Source organism: Macrotis lagotis, chromosome X, assembly GCF_037893015.1.
Source record: "Macrotis lagotis isolate mMagLag1 chromosome X, bilby.v1.9.chrom.fasta, whole genome shotgun sequence".
NCBI lineage: Eukaryota > Metazoa > Chordata > Mammalia > Peramelemorphia > Peramelidae > Macrotis > Macrotis lagotis.
The window spans coordinates 501552987-501573963 of record NC_133666.1 but is presented as its reverse complement, the minus strand read 5'-3'; the positions used below and the strand labels follow the sequence as shown (position 1 = coordinate 501573963).

The window sequence follows — 20977 nt, the reverse complement described above, 5'->3', positions numbered from 1 at the left end:
TTTGTTTTAGCAAAAGTGAGAAGCACAGGTCCTTTAATAATTGAGGAAGACATTTCTTGTGAATTGATTAGAGGGGTTATCAAAATGACTGAGCAAATATAGACAAATTCTGACAAGGTTAGCAGTCAAACTGTCAGCCTCAATCCCATCCTAGGCTTATGCAGTTATATACACAACCATGGATTATCAGCTATAAATTGAGGATAGTTTCAAATATAAGGTTGATGAGAGGCAGCTAGGTGATACAGTGGATAGAGCACTGGCCCTGGAGTCAGGAGGACCTGAGTTCAAATCCAACCTCAGATACTTAATAATTACCTAGCTGTGTGACCTTGGGTAAGTCACTTAATCCCACTGCCTTGCAAAAACCAAAAAAAAAAAAATAAGGCTGATGTAGAACTGTAAGGATAGCTTTGGTACTATGGTTTATTTTTTGGTACCTGCCTGGCCATGGTCTATAGACTAGGATGTGATCATAGAATCATAGAGCTAAAAATGATCTCAACTATTACCTAGTCTATACTCCTCTTTTTATAGATAAGAAAACAGGTATCCAGTAAGCTTTAAGAGACTGCTCCAAAGTTCTCTAAGATAAATCAGTGAACTGGATCCAGCTTTGATTTTCACTACTATAACATTCGGCTTTTGTACAATCATTTCAGTCATTCCTAACTGTTCTAGACCTTATTTAGACTTTTCTTGGTAAAGATACTGGAGTGATTTCTCATTTCCTTTGCCAATGAATTTTATTAGATGAGGATACTGAGGTAAATAAAGTGAAGTGACATGCCTAGAGTCACACAGTTAGTGTCTTAATGCGGATTTGAATTCAGGAAGATGAGTCTTCCTGACTCCAGGGCCAACATGGTATTCACTGTGCCACCTAGATGCATAGGGCAAAAAATTTGACAATGGCTAAAAAAATAAATGAGATATGATCAAAGTATTGGGAGTTTTCTCATAATAATCCTGACATTAAAAGTTACTCAATGAAGACTTTTCATTTGAATTTTTTTAAATCTTTCACGCTAACTTTGCTTTTCTTTCCTCCTTTTTTCCCTTATCCTAAAACCCACTAAGAATGTAAACAGCACCTTGGGAGTCACTCAAATCCATTGAAAGAAGCTATGAAAATAAAAGAAAGGACCACTTCCTCCACTCTCCCTCAATGATCCATACTGCCACCATCTGGAAAGTTAGAAGAATTCCCAGGGTGGTCAAAAGCATCTTTCTTCCTTTTCTTGTGTTATTCATCATCTTCTAGAGTCAATGATTTGATTTTTCTGGTTTCTGATTTCAATGTTATCATCTTATGATTTCTAAGGGATCTATGAGCTAAGAATGATAGAAAATGTATAGGGATAGACAAAACTAGAAGACAAGTAGCCCAGGGCCTGACTTTCTCACATTGTCTCAGATACCAATCTATCTTCCCAACATTGCCTACTTAGCAAAAACAGAAGCCTGTGTCCACATTAGCATGTTTCTAATAGGTATAAACTTTAGCTCAACAATTATCAGTACTCCATAAAGATCTTGGAGAGAAATATTACAGGGTACTCTAATTCTCTGCTAAACATATTAAGAGAAAATCTGAGCACCAAGATACCTTTTAAAAATTAACGTATTAAAGAAAGGAAAGATGGAAGAAAGGAAAGGAGAGAGGGAAAAGAAGGCAAAGGAAGAAGGAAGAAAAGGAAGGAAAAGAAAATAGGAAAGAACCATACTTGTTTTTCTCTCCAAAGATATTAAATGGAATACCAAAAAGTATAAACTTCAGATGACATGTCAGAATAAACAAACCTTTTTGTTTAAAAAAAATACTGATACCTGTACAATAGGGTGTCCTCCTGCAGATGCCTTCACAGCCCCTCGACTTCCTTCAGTCTCATAATGAGCTCTATGGTGGGATTTGGGCTGTACTTCGATCCTAAGTTCATAAGGTCCTGAGTGTGATGGTAACTGCCAATCAAGGGCAGGTAGAGATGGGCTGAAATGGAAGACAAAAGAACATTAAATATTAACAACTAGTGTATTAACACAAACCACAACATCTGAATCTATTACTTTGGGGGCCAAGATTAGCAGTCCATCCTTCACCATCTTACATTAAAAATTTCCATCAATAAGGATAATGTCCTGACATAAGTAATTTAAAAGTCTTTGTAAAAAGTCAATGGCTACTTTAGGATGATGCATGATGTCAATGACTCAATCTCTATAAAGTTTTTAAATAAAATGGAAATATTTTCTAAATCCAATCTTAAAGTGTTTCCCTCTCTTGATACTAGATGTACATCAATTATTTAACCTCAAAATAAAAATCAATACTAGAATGATATGCAGACAGTTTTAAAACCAAAGAAGTACAACCTTTGGGCTAAGAGTCAGGAGGTCTGTGTTATAATCCTGATTCTATCAATAATAAACACAATATCCCTAAATAGGTGACTTAATCTCTATGGTTTTAGTTTCCTTATCTGCAAAATTAGGATGCTGAGCTATATTTAAAGGCTTTTTAACATGGGTCCAAGAATTTTTTTAAAAAGTTTTTGATAACTATAATTCAACATGATTGGTTTCCTTTGTTTTCCTATGTATTTTATTTATTTAAATATATTATTCTGAGGAGAGGTTCATAGATTTCACCATGCTGTCAAAGAGGTTCTATGATGCAAAAGAGGTTAAAAGTCCCTGGACCAAATGGCCTAAAATTCTGATTCAATAGAAGAATTATTAAGAATAAAGAATAACAATTTAAAGAATGTTTAAAAATTTGTGGTTCTCAGATCAGGATTAACAAGATACACATTTAGCTGTTACACACATTTAATGAGCAAATTCCTAATGATACAGTCTGATTTTATTTTCCTTTTATTAAAAAAATTAAATTACATAAAAAACAACATGCCTTTAGGGGAAAAAATCCTCTGAATATCATGTCAAAATTTTTCTACTAGATCCTTTCATTGTAGAAGGATTAGACATGATCTTATTTGTACAGATGAAAAATGCAAAGGAGATGATGCAATCTCAAATCCCTTCCTGATTCCAACATACACAATCTTTCATCACCACATCCTATTAGCCTGAAATCTAGATTTGTAGAAGAACAAAAAGTTGAATGGCACATCACCTCATACTTTGATCTCCCCAAAAATCTAAGAGGGTGGTGTCTATGAAAGTAGTTATCACTGACACACATATTTTGGGGTGGGATGAGGGGAAGGAGAAAATGAGGGTATGAGGTTGACTTTTTGCAGCTACACTTTAATTAGTTTAATTTTTCCTTTCTTCCTCATTCATCTTCAAGTCTTTATAAAGGAAGGTTTTTTAAAAAAGAGTTGAAACTTTTATGCTTTATGTAAATATTAGCTATTATAATAATAGATTCTCTTGGGTCACCACAAGCACCTTATTCTGCCTCCCAGGAGTTAGAAGGAGCACTGAGTAATATTGAAAATAAGTCTACACAACTATAGCAGAAATATAGTTGACTGAGAGAACTGGTTAATCTAGTTCATACTGGTTCATAAAGACCATTACATGAAAAACATGGACTGATAGTTCTTCACATTCATAGAGTCATAAGGGTTGGCCACAGGAAATCAGAACAAAATTTTTCATTCTTTTTCAATTCTGCTGCACTTTCATAACCTGGCCATGAATATACTACTTAGAGCATCCCTTAGTTAATTAGAATACATTAATATGACTATGGATCCAAAATATGAATTTGATTTCCTACGTAGCAAAAATGAAAGAACAGTCACTTGGAAAAAATTAATTCCTCCAATAAGAAGAGTTAACCAAAGGTGGCTAGCTGGCACAGTGGATAGAGCACTGGCCCTGCAGTCAGGAGTACCTGAGTTCAAATCCGGCCTCAGACACTTAATAATTACCTAGCTGTGTGGCCTTAGGCAAGCCACTTAACCCCATTGCCTTACAAAAAAAAAAAAGAACAGTTAACCAGTCAACAGGTAGCTATTAAGCACTTACTTTAGGAGTAAAGCACAATGCTAAGTACAAGGCATACAAAAAAAGGCAAAAATAATTTCTATCTTCAACAAACTTTCATTCTAATGAGAGAAACAACATATAAATAACTAGGTACAGATAAGACAAATATGGCACATGGGAACTAATTTCAGAGGGAAAGGCATTATAAACTAAGAGAAGTCCTCAGAAAAGACCTCCTGAAGAGGGTTGTGTTTGAGCTATCTTAAATCATAAAAGAACATAGAAAAACCAAGAGATGGCGGGGAGGGGGGGGATAGTCCAGTTTGTGAGTATAAAAGTCAAGAAGTGAGGAACAACGAATGTAGGGTAGATAGAGAACCTAGAAGAAAGTAGAATATAAGAAACCTTGAAAGGAAAAAAATAGGGTCATGTTGTGAAAAGTTTGAAATGCTCAAAATAACATTTTATATTTGATCCTGAAGATAATGAGTCAATTGGAGTTTATTGAGTATGGGGTTAGGGAACGTAGAATGGCATGGTCAAGTTTGTGCTTTAGGAAAATCAACTTTGGCTGCTAAGTAGATTATTATCACGATCTGTGTGGAGAGAGACTGTATCTTACTTCACATGATGATCCATATTGCCATCTCCATGCTCTTGATTCATACTGAACTTTTTACTGCACTGAAGTCACTATCACACAGTATCACTCCTCTCCTCATATACTTCCTTGCTATCTATATAATAATGTTCAATTGTTTTCTAATATGGCCCCCAATTATTTTCCCTACTTTTAGTCTCACTAGTCCCCCACTATATGTATTCTATTCTATACTCCTCCTGGACTACTGACTATTACCTCAATACACCATGTATTCTAGTGCCTCTAGGTCTTTGATTATACTATTCATTCTGCCTTAAATGCCCTATTGTTGTCTTTCCTTAAATCTGCTACCTTTCCCTTCAAGCTCCAGTTTCAAAAGCTATGTTTTTCATGAAGCCTTCCCTGAGGGGGTAGCTAGATGGCACAGTAGATAGAGCATTGGCCCTGGAGTTAGGAGGACCTGAGTTCAAATCTGGTCTTAGACACTTAATAATTACCTAGCTGTGTGACCTTGGGCAAGTCACTTAACCCCACTGCCTTGTAAAAACAAACCAAAAATAGCCTTCCCTGAGACTCCTCAACTATAAACAAAAACTCCTAAAATTCTCATAACACTTTTCATAACTATGGTATAGCATATTTTGCCTTAAAGTTATTTCCTCTAATATGTAAATTTGCTCTTTTAGGGCAAAAATTGTGACTTGCTCATCTTCATATCTCTCTAGGACCTAGAATAATGACTAGCATATAACTGACCTTTTACATATTTATCTATTGAAATGGAATCAAATTGAATTGATTTCTAATTATTTCACTCTGATTTTGTTTAACTGAATACATAGTAAACTCCTCGAGATCAGGTTCTTTCTTACACTTGAAATGTATTCCCACAGTATTTAAGACTTTAATATCATTCTTGGGACAAAGGAGGCACTCCCTGAGTAGCTACAGTCACTGATTAATATCTATATGCTGCAGAAGGAAAGGGTAAGCCACTCCAATATCCTTGCCAAGGAAAGCCCACATGGAAACATGAAGAGTCAGATAGAAATGAAAAGTGACTGAACCACATCAAAATCTGTATGCCTAAAAAGTTGTGCTTAAAACAAGGATTTGGATCAAAACAAACTGTAAGCCAAAAATTAAAAGAACATCAAATTATTTAATACTGAATGGAATCTAAATAATACTTTTTCACTAAACAGTAAATAGCACCAAAGATTGCTTGCTATTATTTTTTAAAGGAAAAAATAGTTCAAACTAAAACAAGTCTAAATATTTTCTAAAACACTCCAAATATCCAACTATTCTTTTAACCTACCTGACATTTACTTTCCATCTCAAGTATATTTGAATTTATATAAACTTTTCTATATTATATTTATATTTATATGATCCTATTTTGAAATGCACTGGGAAAATTTCACTAAGTAAAGTTAACCCAAAAGTTAACACTTTTACAATTGTGAAATTTTGTTTAAAGTACAAGATTCCTTAGTGTCCAGCATACCTGAAAAGCCATGAAGGCTTATTTTAAAGAATGAATGCTATTTTCTCCAACAAGCTATTTCCATACCACTTCTGCACTGTATCTTGTAAAACACTATAGAATTGGTGGGTTTCATAGATTGTATTCAATTAGATTTTTTAAAAAAAATTAATGGAGCTTGGAGGTAATTCTTAAACTTGTGGCATCCATTTGATACACTTGTTAAACCAACTATAATAAAAAAGATTCTTTTAGGAAAATCAGCACTGTACCTAGGAACCAAGGTGTTATCTCTACTATGAACTAACAAAATATATTAAAAAGCAAAACAAAACAGCAGCCAAGTAGTTGTTTGCTATTATGTAGCCCAAAGAGCTGGTTGGCTAATTGGATTTTCCCACTTTTGAGCTGGTCATTTTGGGCTTGTAGAAACACAGCTTGAACATCCTTTGCTAGAGTTACTGAAGTACAAAGTTTGTTCTTCACAACCTCAGAATGAAGCAAAGAGATCAGAATGATCAGACCTCCATCTGGCAAATCAAAGAATTATGAGGTTTGGTTACAAAAAAGTCATATATTAGAATATACACACAAATTTGTATAGTAAGGATTATGAAATCCTAATATATCTTCTGCCAAATCTGATTGAAATCAGCCCGGGGAAATCAAGAGTTAGCTTCATTTCATAAAAGAAAAATACTTATATTTCTTATATTTTTTTCCTTGGGGTTGAGTGTATTTTTTAAACAGATGTTTTTCTTTTATTCCTGGATCTAGTCTTCTGTACTCTAAATAAAATAGTATCAGATTAAAATACTTTCATACCAATAACCCAGCTGTGCACTCTTTCCTATTAGCTGTGTCTTACTGATTTCTAAGGGAGCATCCTCATATTGAACTAAAGGAACACTCTTATTAGTGAAACAAAATATTTTAATTTAAACATAATCTCTAGAAATTATGATTTTTCATTGAAAACAAAGAAGAAAAGTGAAAAAGGCTAACAGATTATCTGATCTAGTTTTTAAATTTTCAGGTAAAATCTACACAATGGCTACTATCCAGATAAACAAGGCAATTGCCTAACTGGGTTTTTTTAAGCTGTGTAAACACAACCTAAGTAAACAATTTAAAAATATGGTGCAATCACATGTATAACAAAGGTGTGATAAATGTGCCTTTATGTATACACAGTACACACCATAGGCTGCTTATGTGTAACAAAAAGATGCCCATGATGAATAGCAGTAACCATCATAGCTTGCCTTACAATCCATCATCAGGTGTCATAGTAAATTCTGGCCAGCACTAAATAACAATTAAATGACAGTTTTCCTGATGAAGGAAGCACTGTGATGTATTTAACAGTTTCATGGGCTGTGGCTGTCAAAGGTATTTCCTATTTGAGGTTATCTTCATCATACAATTAATTTCCTGTGACAATGCCTGGCTAAAGAAAAAGCAACTAAGGGAAAGGCTTAGTTAGGGAGACAGAAAATAATCTATTATAATGGTAGGGCCTACCTTTTCTGAGTGTGTCTTAAAAGAATTAAGGGCTATAGAATCATTTCAACTTTTCCAGACAAGCATGTTCTTCCTACAAGAGGGAGTTATACTGTAGCACGTTCTTTAAATTATTCCCAGACAAGTTAGAAGCATTATAATAAGTTATTATATAATTATAAAATACTACTAAACATCCTTTTTCATGAAATTGGAGTGTCTGTGTTCACTTTTCTTATGGGGGGGTGATCTATTATATGCTGTCAGTACTAAAGAAGGAAATTCTCTTCTGCTATCCCCAAAACTGGGAAATGAATCAAACAGCTAATAAGTAATAGAGTAATGGGATTCATCTAATAAATGTGACAAATAAAAGATACACAATTAGCTCACCTCCTATTCATCCCGTTAGCACTACACAGTGAGAGAAACTTGGCTCGGTTGATTTCAAGAAGAAAAAAGACTCAGTACTTTATAGCATAAGGTAATATGAATTTCCCTAACTATAAAGAACTAGAAAATATTTTCACTTGCAATCACAGACATTTAGATTAAATTTAGAACTGGAAAGGCCCTTAGAAATCAACTAGTCTAATCTAATCATTTTACAGCTGAGGCAAATATGGCAAAGTGATTTAGCCAAGTTCACAAAGATCCTATGTATTCTATGTGCTCAAACGCCAAATCCAGAGTACAATTTCATAATACTTCTACAAAAAGGATAAATCTTACATTGTGTATATTTTTCTATATACAATTAGAGAATTTGTGTATTTAGTTTGATTTCTAGCTATCTTTTGAAGTAAAAAATGTATCATATCAGATTGACAATTTACACTTTTAACTTTCAATAGACCCAATATAACTGCCTTCTTTACTATTCAGATTGAAGAACTGTAGCCTCTTACCAGTTTATAATATATATTTACTACCCCTACTACCAACAACTAAACACTTTCCTCTTCACAACTCAGAAGTCTCAGGTCAATAATGGCCATACCTAAATATAGAGGAAAAGAGGGATCCAATTCTCCTATTATTGATGGACTTTCCTAGGGTGGATTTGGCCATCCTAATCAGTGATAGTTCTGAAGGAAGTCAAAGAATTGAGTTCAAGGATAATAATGATTTTGTTTGATTAAGTCATCTTCAGGTTTATTGAGCCAAAAAGACTATATTCAAGTCAAGAATGAGAAGAACGGTTAGGAGGAATATGCACCTCAACAAAAAACAACAACAAAAACCACTTCAAACAATGAAGAAATATTTCTAAGTCACAGAAGTGTCATTGCAAATGTACAGGCTCTTTGATTTGCTCACATCTATCTTAACCAATAATACAGAATTCCTCCTCTTTAAGAAAAAGTATTAATAAAAACTAAACAACCATAAAACCATGCATATGAAGAGCTAAATGTTATTGAGGCCCTCAGGATCTAGTCTGTTGGCCAACAACAATTTTTAATTTTAATTAAATATTAATTAATTTAAAAGAAATCAATTAAATAAAAGATAATTAACCATTTAATTTAATTTAAAAATCATATTTTTATCCCCTGAAGCATATTGATAAACCCATACTTCTTACTGAATTATCTTCAATTTATCCTGTGTGTATCTTATTGTACATAGTTGTTTGTATGTTGTCTTCCATTAGACTCTACCTTCCTTGAGAGCAGGGACAGTCTTTTGCATTTCTTAGTATCCCCTAAGATCATCTAGGAACATAGGGGAGTTTAATAAATCCTGATTCACTGACTAACCAAAAATTATCATGATTTCCTCTAGGATAGAAAACTAACATCAACATTAGCAGAAGAAATCAAGACCATGTGAAAACATGATGAAATACATATCATTAACTACATTTGACCCAAAGGTACTTTCAGAAGATGAACCTATATTTCAAATTGTTGTTTAGATGTTTTCCAGTCATATCTAACTCTTCCTGACCCCATTTGATACTGGAGAGGTTTACTATTTCCTTCTTCATCTCATTTTATAGATGAGGAAACTGAGGCAAATGGGGTTCAGGATCATATAGCCAGACTTGAACTCTTGAAGGTCAGTCTTTCTGATTCCAGGCCAGCACTTCGTCTGCTTCACCACCTAGCTGTTCTTCACCAAAATTTTATCTCCGTACTTTTGTTCAATTACAAGAAAAGTTATCTTGCCCAACTGTGTATCAGTCCACAGAATATTAAATATTAAAATGAAATTTTAAAAATAATAGCAGAATAGTAACTTGTCCCAAGACTATTCCTATCTGAGTTCTAAATGTTAATAATACTGTAACAATGTATATAGTTAGGGAAATAAAGACAATGAGGCAGTAGGTATGTTCAAATTTTTTATTAATTTTTCTTCTTCCTAAAATTTCTATTAATTTGTTTTTTATGAATTGGAGCATGGTGGGTAGATTTCTCAGAAGTATCCTTCTTTGTTCAAACTTTGTTCTTAGTTGTCTTAAACTGAGGTCCATTGTGAATATTTGCTGAACCCACATTGTATATATGGAGAGCACATCACCCACACTAATCCTTCAAGGGAGATATGGAAGACCATCAGGTTTAACTATTCTGCCACTGTCTCCCAAGTTCCTTTGGGCCTTACCATCTAACATTTCTCTCTGCCTTCTGAACCTCCCAACACTGTGATCTGACCTACTAATGACTCCTAAGGACCCATGGGCCTTTCCATATGCTCTATAGTTATACCCTTGGTACTTCTTTCCTGAGCTTCTTCATCCTTCCCTCCTTGGAAATGAACTCTTTTATGCTTTCTCCTATAACTAGAATACTGGCTCTTTAAGAGTATGAACTAGCATGCTTTTTCAATTTGTATGTACAGAGCTTGGAACATTTCTTTACACATTTAAACATTTCTTGACAAATGTTTTTCCATTCATTCATTCATTTTCAGTTTGCTTTCATAGTATGAAAGAGACATGGCTCTAATTAACGATGTTAGAATCTTGATATGTTAGAACTGGAAGCTTCCTTAGAGATCATCTAGTTCAATTCCCTTTTTACCAATAAGGAAACTGAGGCAGTAGATGGAGCTCCTTGAAAGAAGAGACTGGGTTTTTTTGCCCTTTTCTGTATCCTAGTAGAGGGTACTTAAGAAATGCTAGTTGACTGACAAATTAGGGCTCATAGTATTGAAAAGAAGTACCCAGTGTTACCAAACTTGCTAAGTCAAGGAGCTGGAACTTGAGTGAATGAAATCTGGAAAGTGGCTTGTGGTCCTTGAATTTTAAAGGTATAAAGACTGATAAGTTAGGCAAGAGAGTTAACTCACTTCTCTATTTACCACTGTCTCCCTTTCATGGGAAGTTCTCCTTGTGGGAAAATTCCAAGTATATTTATTTTGGCAGGTATTTATTTTCTCTTACGTTAATGATATGAAAAACTTCAAGAAAAAGTTGGGAATTAGTATTAGAAGTAAACTGTGGCATTAGCCAATGCCTAAAAGGCCAGTATAAATGTAAAAGGTTACAGGGAATCTTCCCCTCAGATTCTTTTGAAAGCTCTTTGTAGAGGATTAGAATAGAGATTGAAGTACCAAAAAGCAGATCAGCTATCATTAAAAAGATGCTGCCTAACCCACAAACATGCACACACACACACACACACACACACACACACACACACACACACACACACACACACACAGAGAGAGAGAGAGAGCAGGCTCAACATCTAAGAGGGTGTTATTTTTAATATATGTCATATAATCTGCCATTCATTGATGCTTATCTCAGTAGAGACAGTTGAGGAGTAACATAACAGATTAAAGTCCCCATTTCCACTACCTTTATGTAAGAATGGGTAGGGGGGAGGGGGGAACCTCTGTTGTATAGTAGCATCAAGGGTAACAGAAATGAGGGCATAGGGGATCTCCATCTATTAGTTGCTACTCAAAACACTCAAGAACCAAGATGGTTGAAGATTTAGATATAAAAGCAGCATTTGTGCTTTTAAAATATTTTACAGGTAATCAACTATGTTCTCTCAATAACCATATTAGTGGAAGTTTATCTAGAATGTAGGTCACTAACAATTCTGACCCAGTTTTTTTAATCAAAACTTTAAAAAGTCAGCTTACATGTTGTGATAAGAACAAGAAAGAAAATTCCAGTTTAATTAAAGTATTTGACAATAACAATACCTTAATTAATACATTAGACTGGTATTTTTGTGGCAGGTCAGGCTAATACAATGTAATATAAATGGAAAAGGGAAAAATCAATCACATTTCACTGATATATAAATTTGGAGTTATAATTATAAAAGGTCTTCAAAGTTTGAGGAGAAAAATAAGATTTTCTATCCCTCTTTCAATCATACTATTTTCAGTATTTCTTTGACTGTCCAAGTTCTCATGAGAAAACTTTCAAATTTTTACTTGATCTTTTTGCTGCTTCTACATAGGAAAAGTCTGTGGTTTGGGTTTTTTTTCTGCTTCTTCTTAAAAGTGTATCTTACTTAGCATAAAGACCACCTACACACTATGATTCAAATTAGGTAATTAAAAGTATTTCTGATTTTACCTGTATCCCTTCTTACTGGTTACTGACATTCTTTGGCTAAGCTATATTCTAAATGAATGAAACTTGGGGTTGCATGACTCCCTAAAAGAAGAAATTTTACTCTCTGAGTATTTAAAAAAAACAGTTAGTTGTACAGGATATGACCACAAGGAAGCCTGCTTTTCCTCTGCATCTGGCCAGAGGTGACATCATATTTCATATTTTACATAGAGTCTTTTTATAAAATGAAAGAATTTCATGAACAGTTCCATTCATTTCAGTATGAGTTATACACATGCACTGAAAATATAGGCATTTTTAAATTATAATCCTTAACCTCTGGTTCTTAATATCTGTACCCTTCACAATTATGACTTAAAGATTGATTAACTAGTATATCCTCAGGAAATCTTGGTCTTTGTCACATCTACCAAAAAAAAGTCCTTTTGGGGAGTTTTTTTTTAAATTTTTTCATTGATATTTCCCTAGATTGTCCCTTCCCTTCCAGAGAACCATCTGATATAACAAGTAGTATTTTTAAAGACTAAAAAGAAAAGGAAAAATAAGGTATGGGGGGAATCAACATAACTAATGAATATATTGAAAAAGTCTTATGTGCAATATGGAACTCCTTGGACCTCCTACCTCTCAAAAGGAGTGATTTGGAGGTGTCTTCTCATTTCTCCTCATTTAAATTATGCCAGATCATTATAATTTCATTACATTAATTTTTGGAAGGTATTATATATTGCTTCCTATTTATATTATTGAAGTTATTGTATATATTTTCTTGGTTTTATATGTTATTTCTTACATAACAGTAATATTTCATTACATTCATGTGCCACAATTTGTTTATCAATTTCTCAATTCATGGCCAACCATTTAGTTTCTAATTCTTTGCTATTACCAAAGTATCACTATAAATATTTTGGGGGTATAAAGGGACTTTCTAAATGAAGGCGTCCTTGGATATAAGCCTAGAAATGGATTCTCAGAGTCAAAGTCTGTGGAAATTTAGCCATCTATTTGCATAATTCCAAATTATTTTCCAAAGTTGTTATAATATTTTAGAGCTCCATCAACAATGTTTTGATGTTCCAATCATGTTCCAATCATTGCCATTTTTTCAATCTTTGCAAATTTGCAGAGTATGAGGTGAAATCAAAAAAGTTTTGATTTGTATTTCTTTCACTATTAATGATTTGGAGTATTCTTTCAATGTGCTTGTTAAAAACTTTGCAATTATTCTTTTGAAAACTTTAAATCCTTTGACCACTTATCTCTTGAAGAATGTTATTAGCTGTGTATTGTGTGTGTGAATATGCTATATCTACATATATCATATACACATATAAATTATGTATATTGGATAAAAACTATATCAGCAAAAGTGTAATGCAAAGATTTTTTTTCCCATTCAACCCTTTCCTTTCTAATCCTAGGTAAATTAATGTCTTTATAGAAGTTTTCCAATTTCATATAACTGAAGTTATCTATTTTATCTTTTGTAACCATCTCTATCTCATAACCTACCCATAACTGTGAAAGACATATGATCTGTTTCTTTTCTCATTTTTTTATGTTATGTTCCTTAACATATATCCATTTAGAATGTATTGTGGAATAGGATTTAAGATACTGATCTAAATCTAATTTCTGCCAGACTGCTTTCCAGTTTTCCTAGCAGTTTTTATCAAACAAGGAGTTTTTTTCAATGTAATTTATATTTTCTACTTTATCAAATACTGGATTATTGAATTATATTGTTCCTAATTTTTGCTTATCTAGTCTGTTTCATTGATCTAATTTTCTATTATTTGAACAATGAGATTGTTTTAATGATTGCTTCTTTAGAAAGGAGTTTGACATCTAAAAATGCTGATCTTCCTTCATCCCTACTTTTTTCATCATCTCCCCTCATATTCTAGATCATATCTAGATTTATTATTTTATCAAATTTTATAAAGTAGTTTCCTGGTAATTTGACTGGTATAGCAGTAAAAATGTAAATTAATTTTGATAATGTTGTTATTTCCATTATTTTGACACAGCCTAGCACTAAATGTTCCTCTATTTAAGATTTTTTATAGATTATAATTTTTATAGATTATAACTAAATCTATACGAATCTTTTATGTGTGTTGGTAAGTTGAAACCCAGATATCTTATGCATTTAGTAGCTATTTGGAATGGAATTTGCTTTTTCTATTATTACTTCTTGGGTTTTGTTAGCATTATGCTATTGATTTGGGGATAGAGGGGAGGATATTTTGGAGCCTACAACTTTATTGAAGCTATTAATTCTATCAGTTAGAATTTTTACTGATTCCCTGAGATTTTCCAAATATTCCATGATATATCATTAGCAAATAAAGATAGTCTTCTCTATAACTATCTTTATGGCTTAATTTCTTTCTCTTGTTTTATTTCCTTTGCAAGCATTTCCAAAGCTTTATCAAATAACAATGGGGAGAATAGGCATTCACCACCACCCCCATTTACTTCACTCTCATGTTTACTGGCAAAGATGCTAGTGTGTCCCTTTTGTAAATTAGGCTTGTTATTGGAGTTTTTGTTTTGTCTTACTTTTGGGTGAGGCAATTGTGGTTAAGTGATTTGCCCAGGGTCACTCTTGACTCCAGGTCCAGTGCTCTATTCACTGAGTCACCTCATTTTCCCTAGAGATTAGTTTTAGATAGTACAGTGGATAGAGCACCAGCCTTGGTGTTAGGGGGGGCCGAGTTCAAATGTGGCCTCAGAAACTTAATAATTACCTAGCTGTATGACCTTGGGCAAGTCACTTAACCCCATTGCCTTAAATAAATAAAAATTTAAAATACTTCAACTTTCTCATAGGTAGAATGCGGGAGTTGAACTAGATCAAGAATTATTAATCTGAGGTCCATAATTTTTTTTAAAAAAATTAACTCTAAGGGTGGCTAGGTGGCACAATGGATAGAACACCAGCCCTGGAGTCAGGAGTACCTGAGTTCAAATATGCTCTCAGACACTTAATAATTGCCTAGCTGTGTGGTCTTGGGCAAACCATTTAACCCCATTGCCTTGCAAAAAAGAAAATTAACTCTGGGGCAGCTAGGTGGTGCAGTGGATAGAGCACCAGCCCTGGAGTCAGAAGTACCTGAGTTCAAATGTCACCTCACACACTTAATAATTACCTAACTGTTGGGCAAGTCACTTTAACCCCATTGTCTTGAAAAAATCTAAAAACAAAAATTAATTCTATAGAACTGGTGTCCTTTCTTATCCCAAGTATAATAATGATGACACCTTAAGGTTTATGAAGTACTTCACAAATATTAAGACAGACTGAAATTAAGTGATTTGCCCATCAGAGGGAAAATTTGAATTTAGATCTTCCTTCTGCAAAACTAAACATTCTATCCATTTTACTTGCCTCTATACTATGTCTTTACAAGTAAAATTCTAAGAAGGGGTCCTATAGCTTTCTTAGCCTTGCAAAGAGTCCTGTATACAAACCAAAGGTTCACTATTCCTATTAAATGATCAATAAAATGTTATATGAGTCAAGTTCTATGAACTCAATGTTCTATGAGTCAAGTCTTCATAACAGGACATTAAAGTATTCACCAAGCATTCAAAATCTAGAAACTATTGTAGTGTTGCTTAATTGATTGGTTAATCAATTAATTTCCAGAGTATCCAAGTAACTATTAAAATGTTGAAATTTTTCATATTTATTGAGAACTCAAAGGTGAGAAAATTCTTTTGTCTAAATAATTAGGGTATAGTCCTTTCATTTACTTCATATTTTCCAAGAGTTAAAACACATATGTATTCATCATCTAAAAGAAAAACATAAAGACTTTTTATAGTTCCAGTAATCCCATAATGGATGAAGCTACAAACTTCAAACTTGGCAGAATTATAACATGCCTGGAGGAAAGACAATTAAGCCAAATTTGAAGAAAAATGGTGTTTTCAAAGTTGCAAAAGTTTAAAGGTAACGTGTTTTAAACACACAAACCAAAAACATTCCTACTTAAAAAGAGAAAAAAAGTTGTCCAATTAAGAGCATCAGACATAAGATAACCTCAAGGACTTTCTGTTAAAAACGTTCAAAGACAAGAGCTCCAAATAGATAATAAATTGGCCCAGGGAAATCAAAGATTATACTTATTCTAGATCTCTGTGTCAATAGCCTTCAAGTTTTATTCTAAAATACTATGGTAAAAATCCCCTTCCTTTCCACCAGTGCCTTAGGAGCCAAGAGGACCACACAAAGATAATTTCTTTCAAAATTCACCTCATCTCTGTAACCTTTCTCTGTACATGTCAAGAGGCTTTAGGATCATCCAAAAAGTAGTTTCCACCCAAAAGAGGTCAACTTTGGTTGGGACTCTCGCCCAGAATCCTGTTAGGGAAGGTCCATTAGGTCTATTCAGTACAATGCTATGCTAATCTTCAAATACTTTTAATGACTTATCAACATACAAATGATGTAAGTTTTTGCATTTTTACATACTGTCACTCACACACACACACTTATTTAATATTTTAAATATTTTAAAAATTATATTTTCCTTGAGAAATAATGTGATTTCATTGTTAAATTTAACATACACATTTTAGAAACTATAAGTCAAAGAGATTTTCGGTCTCTTTTACAATCCTCTTGTTATTCTTTGGCTTTTGAAATGTTTATGTATATTGATTTTTCTTTTATAATAGGGCTGTAAAGTGTATATAACTTAGGATAAAGATACTTGGGATTAGGTCCTAGTTAAGATACCAGCTGTGTGCCTTTGATAAAATTACTTCATGTCTCCCTCCTCATCTCTGTGTAGTGGCTTCCCTTTCTTCAAGTCTCAGCTCCTTTAAAAAGTTTTTCTCAGTCCTCCTTAATTTTCATGCTTTCCCTCTGAGAGTATCCTCAATATATCTTTTTTGGGGTTTTTTTGCAAGGCAATGGGGTTAATTGACTTGTCCAAGGTCACAAAGCCAGGTAATTAATTATTAAGCTTCTGAGGTCAAATTTGAACTCAGTTCCTCTTAGCTCCAGGGCCAGTGCTCTATCCACTGCTCCACCTAGCTGCCCCCCCTCCAATTTTTCTTTTATAACTTTGTACCATAGTTGCTTACATAGTGTCTCTCCCTTCAGACTGTGAGCTTCTTGGGAATAGGGGAAGTTTGATTTTTTTTTAACTTTCTTTGCATTCCCAGAGTTTAGTATGTTACCTCAACTTAGTAGGTTTTTTAATAGACACTGATTGATTTTCTAGTTGTCTAATTGATTGACTGAGATTCAGGTTGCTTTTGAGAACAGAGCTTTGAAAACCCCAAACTTCTCTAAAGATCTAAGGAATTATTACTGTGTTTTTAAGTTCAAGGTATGTTCTTAGTCATTGAGAGCTAAATCATGGAAGGTAACTACCATTTTCTCCCACAAAATTTTCTTTGGCACCATTTCAGAAACCAAATATTTGGCTGGATGAACCTTTGTTCTGCCCCAATGGAGTCATTCTGCTCTTCCTACATTGGTTCTTTGAATCAATTGAATTCAACAAATTTTTTTTAAGTTCCTACTAAGTGTGATTCGTTGTAATAAATGTTGGAGATAGAAAGAAGAAAATGAAGAGTCTCAGTATTAAAGTTGTTTAGCTGGGGAGTTTTATAATGGTGATATACCCACAAATAAGCAGAGCCATAACTAAGAATACTTTCATCTGATATAAAAAGCAATGGCAGGGGAGAGGAATGTGGAGAGGGTGACTTCTCCTAAGTCACACAGTAAGTGGCACAGCTGTAAATTAAACACAATCCTCTGAGATTTTAAATTGAATGCTATTATTAGATTGTGAACTTCTTGAGGGCAAGTACTGTCTTTAGCCTTTCTTTGTATCCCCAGGGCTTAGCACAATACCCAGGGCTTGACACATAGTAAACACCTAATAAATACTTATTGACTAAATGATCAACTATGCCACAATAATTTATTTTAGAGACAGTGAGATGAAGGCCCTGAAAGGGGAAGTGATTTGCCTATAAATCATAGCAGAACCATGATAATAGCTCTCTTCAAGTATCTGAAGGGCTGTCTTGTTGCAAAAGGGATTGGAGTTTTTCTTACTTTGCTAAAGGGCAAAATTAGAAGCATTGGCTAGAAATGAAAGAGGCAAATTTAGACTTGAGGTAAGGAAGTTTTTCCTAACCCCTAGAGTTGTCCCAATAGAATAGACTCTCTAGGGAGGTATGGTATGCCACTGGAACTTCTCTAGCAAAGAATCATTAGTCAGGTCAGATGGAAAGAGAATTTGTGGCTTATGAGGTCCCTTCCAGTTCTGAAATTCTGTGGGAAAAAAAACGGGCACTTATCAGACACCTCCTGTGTGTGACAATATAGCTTGGTATAGTAGATAGATGAGTAGTTGGTCTTAGAATTAGGAAGACCCAGGTTCAAACCCTATCTCAAATATTCATTAGCTATGTGTGACCATAGGCAAGTTGAATAACTTACGTGTGTCTCACTTTTCTCTTCTGTAGAATAATGGACTCTAAGGTCTCTTTCACCTTTATTTAGGTTTCCTATGTATAATGCTAAGAATTTGGATAAAAAGACAAACAAAAAAGAAAAAGGAAAGGAAAAGTCACCTGAGGAGGCAAGTAATGAGGTTTTAGGGAAGAAGGCATACTTCAGAAAGTATGTTGCAATGAAGGAAATCTGATTGAGGCTAGGGGAGGAGGGAGAGAAATGACCCCAGGAGTACTGATCCACCTGGAATATCACCATAAGGCAAAGTATATGAATGGTATTCACTATTTACTGTCATGGGGAATGGCTCTTTCCAATAGAAAAGAAATATTCCCTCCCTCATTGAGTGTTCTTCCCCCACCCAACACTTCCTGTTATGGGGACTGTGAACTTTTCAAAATATATTTTGCTAACTATATTTCAAAGTAATTTGTTTCCTTTGTAATCCTTATGTATTTTATTTTAATCTTTTAAAAATATTTTTTCTGAGAAGAGATTTATAGACTTCACCACACTTCCAAAGAGACCTATGATACAAAAAAAAAGTTAAGTATCCTTGATCTAGATAGAGTATCCTAGGAAAATTTGAAGACGAAGAAATTATTTTTGTATGGGAGATCAGAGTTTTCTAGAGTACATTATATGTATGGGGCATTCTCTCCACATATTCCCTCTACATTTGCAGACAGAAAATCATAAGAAGACTTCAGGAACCATAGGATAATAGATTAAAAAATAAAAAGGAAACCTAGAATTATCATCTAACCCCTTCATTTTACATATAAGAAAAATGATCCCAAGTGAGATGAAGTGACTTGACATAGGCTGTAAGTGGCAGAGTTTGGATTCAAACTCACATCTTTTGATCCCAAATCCTAACAAAGACCATTGTACTTATAGTACATTTTAGGTGGAAGAGAGAGTAAGTGAAGGGAATTAAAGAAGGATAAATAAGGCTGGAGAGTAATTTGTGAGTTAAATTGTAGAGGGGCAAATGCTCCAATTTAAAGAATTTTATTTTAACCTAAAAGCAAAACTACTTGGTAAAAAAAAATTACTATGGGGTTTTTAAGCAAAAGAAAAAGAAATGGTAAGACTTGTGCATTAAAAAATTCATTTGACATTTTGGGAAAGATGGGCTGGAAAGGGCGGGGGCAGGAAGCCATTTCAATAGTCAAGGTCAAGAGGTAATGAGGAACTGAAGTAGAGTGACCACCAACTATGTGAGTTGAAAGGAGGGAATGGATGGGAGAGATACTGTGGGAAGTAGAACAGACAGGTCTTGGCAACTGATTAGACATGGAGAATCAAAGAGGTCATTCAGTCCAATTTCCCTCTTAATGTAGGAAGATATTCCTCAACATGCCCAAAAGGTCATACAACCTCTGCTTGGACAGGAAATTCATGACTTCATGGGGAGGGAGAGGAACAGGAAGCTCTGAATTCAAGTAGCCAGAATCTACAAAGATAAACATTAAGAATCTTTTCCCTTGAGGCCTAAACAGAAGAGAGAAAGGAGCAGGGAGCTGGATCATTAGCTTAGATCTACTATAGAAGTGTCCTAGGACACCTAGGTGATGGCAGTTCTGGATTTAGAATGACCTGAGTTCAAATCTGACCTCAGATACTTACTAACTGGGTAACCCTAGGCAAGTCACTTAACTCTATTTGCCACAGTTTCCTCATTTATAGAATGAGCTAGAGAAGAAAATGACAAACCACTCCACTGACTTTGCCAAGAAAATCTCAGTGGGGTCACAAATTGTCAGATGCTACTGAACAATACCAAAGAGGAGTCAAATACAGTCTGCTTATAGGGGCTGGACCAGATTAAAGTGCAATTGGGAAATTTTTTTTAAATAAATAAAAATAGAATAGAATATAGATAATGTTAATTTGTGGTTTTCTAAGTCAACACATAGGGATCTTTATTATAGTTTAGTGCTTCTCTCTTTCTATTTGAGTTTGACAGCACTGATCCCATGAGATTAGAAGCAGCTAGGTGACACAATGGACCTGGAGTTAGTAAAATAGAATAGAATCCTAATTTGGATTATTACCTATATTTCCCATAAGTAACTAAAACCTCTCCAGACACTGAGCAATTTCAGTTCTGATTATTTGTCCCTGGAGAGATCAACGGTGGGGAAAGGTCAGGGATGACTCATATAATGGCAGAGATGATAGCTCTAAATTGGTGTTTAAAAAAAAAATCTGAGGTCTAAATACAAATCAGTACAATACAAAGTGATTAGAACTCCCATTTCCTCTTCCATAAATTACAAGTTCTAGACAACTGGATGGTAAAAAGGAATAGAGTGATGAAGTCAAGGATAATAATAATAACAATAATAATAGCAGCTAAAATTTATATAG

General features: G+C 34.1%; 1 protein-coding gene across 5 annotated transcripts in view; it reads right to left on the bottom strand.

The window, feature by feature from the left end:
- NFATC1 (nuclear factor of activated T cells 1) overlaps positions 1–20977 on the bottom strand; it is a 222778-nt gene that overhangs the window by 155426 nt on the left and 46375 nt on the right. For all 5 annotated transcript variants that reach the window (XM_074204099.1, XM_074204097.1, XM_074204095.1 and 2 more), the window contains exon 3: positions 1831–1990. In XM_074204099.1, coding sequence (XP_074060200.1) covers positions 1831–1990 — 160 coding nt within the window. The remainder of the gene's footprint in view (positions 1–1830; positions 1991–20977) is intronic.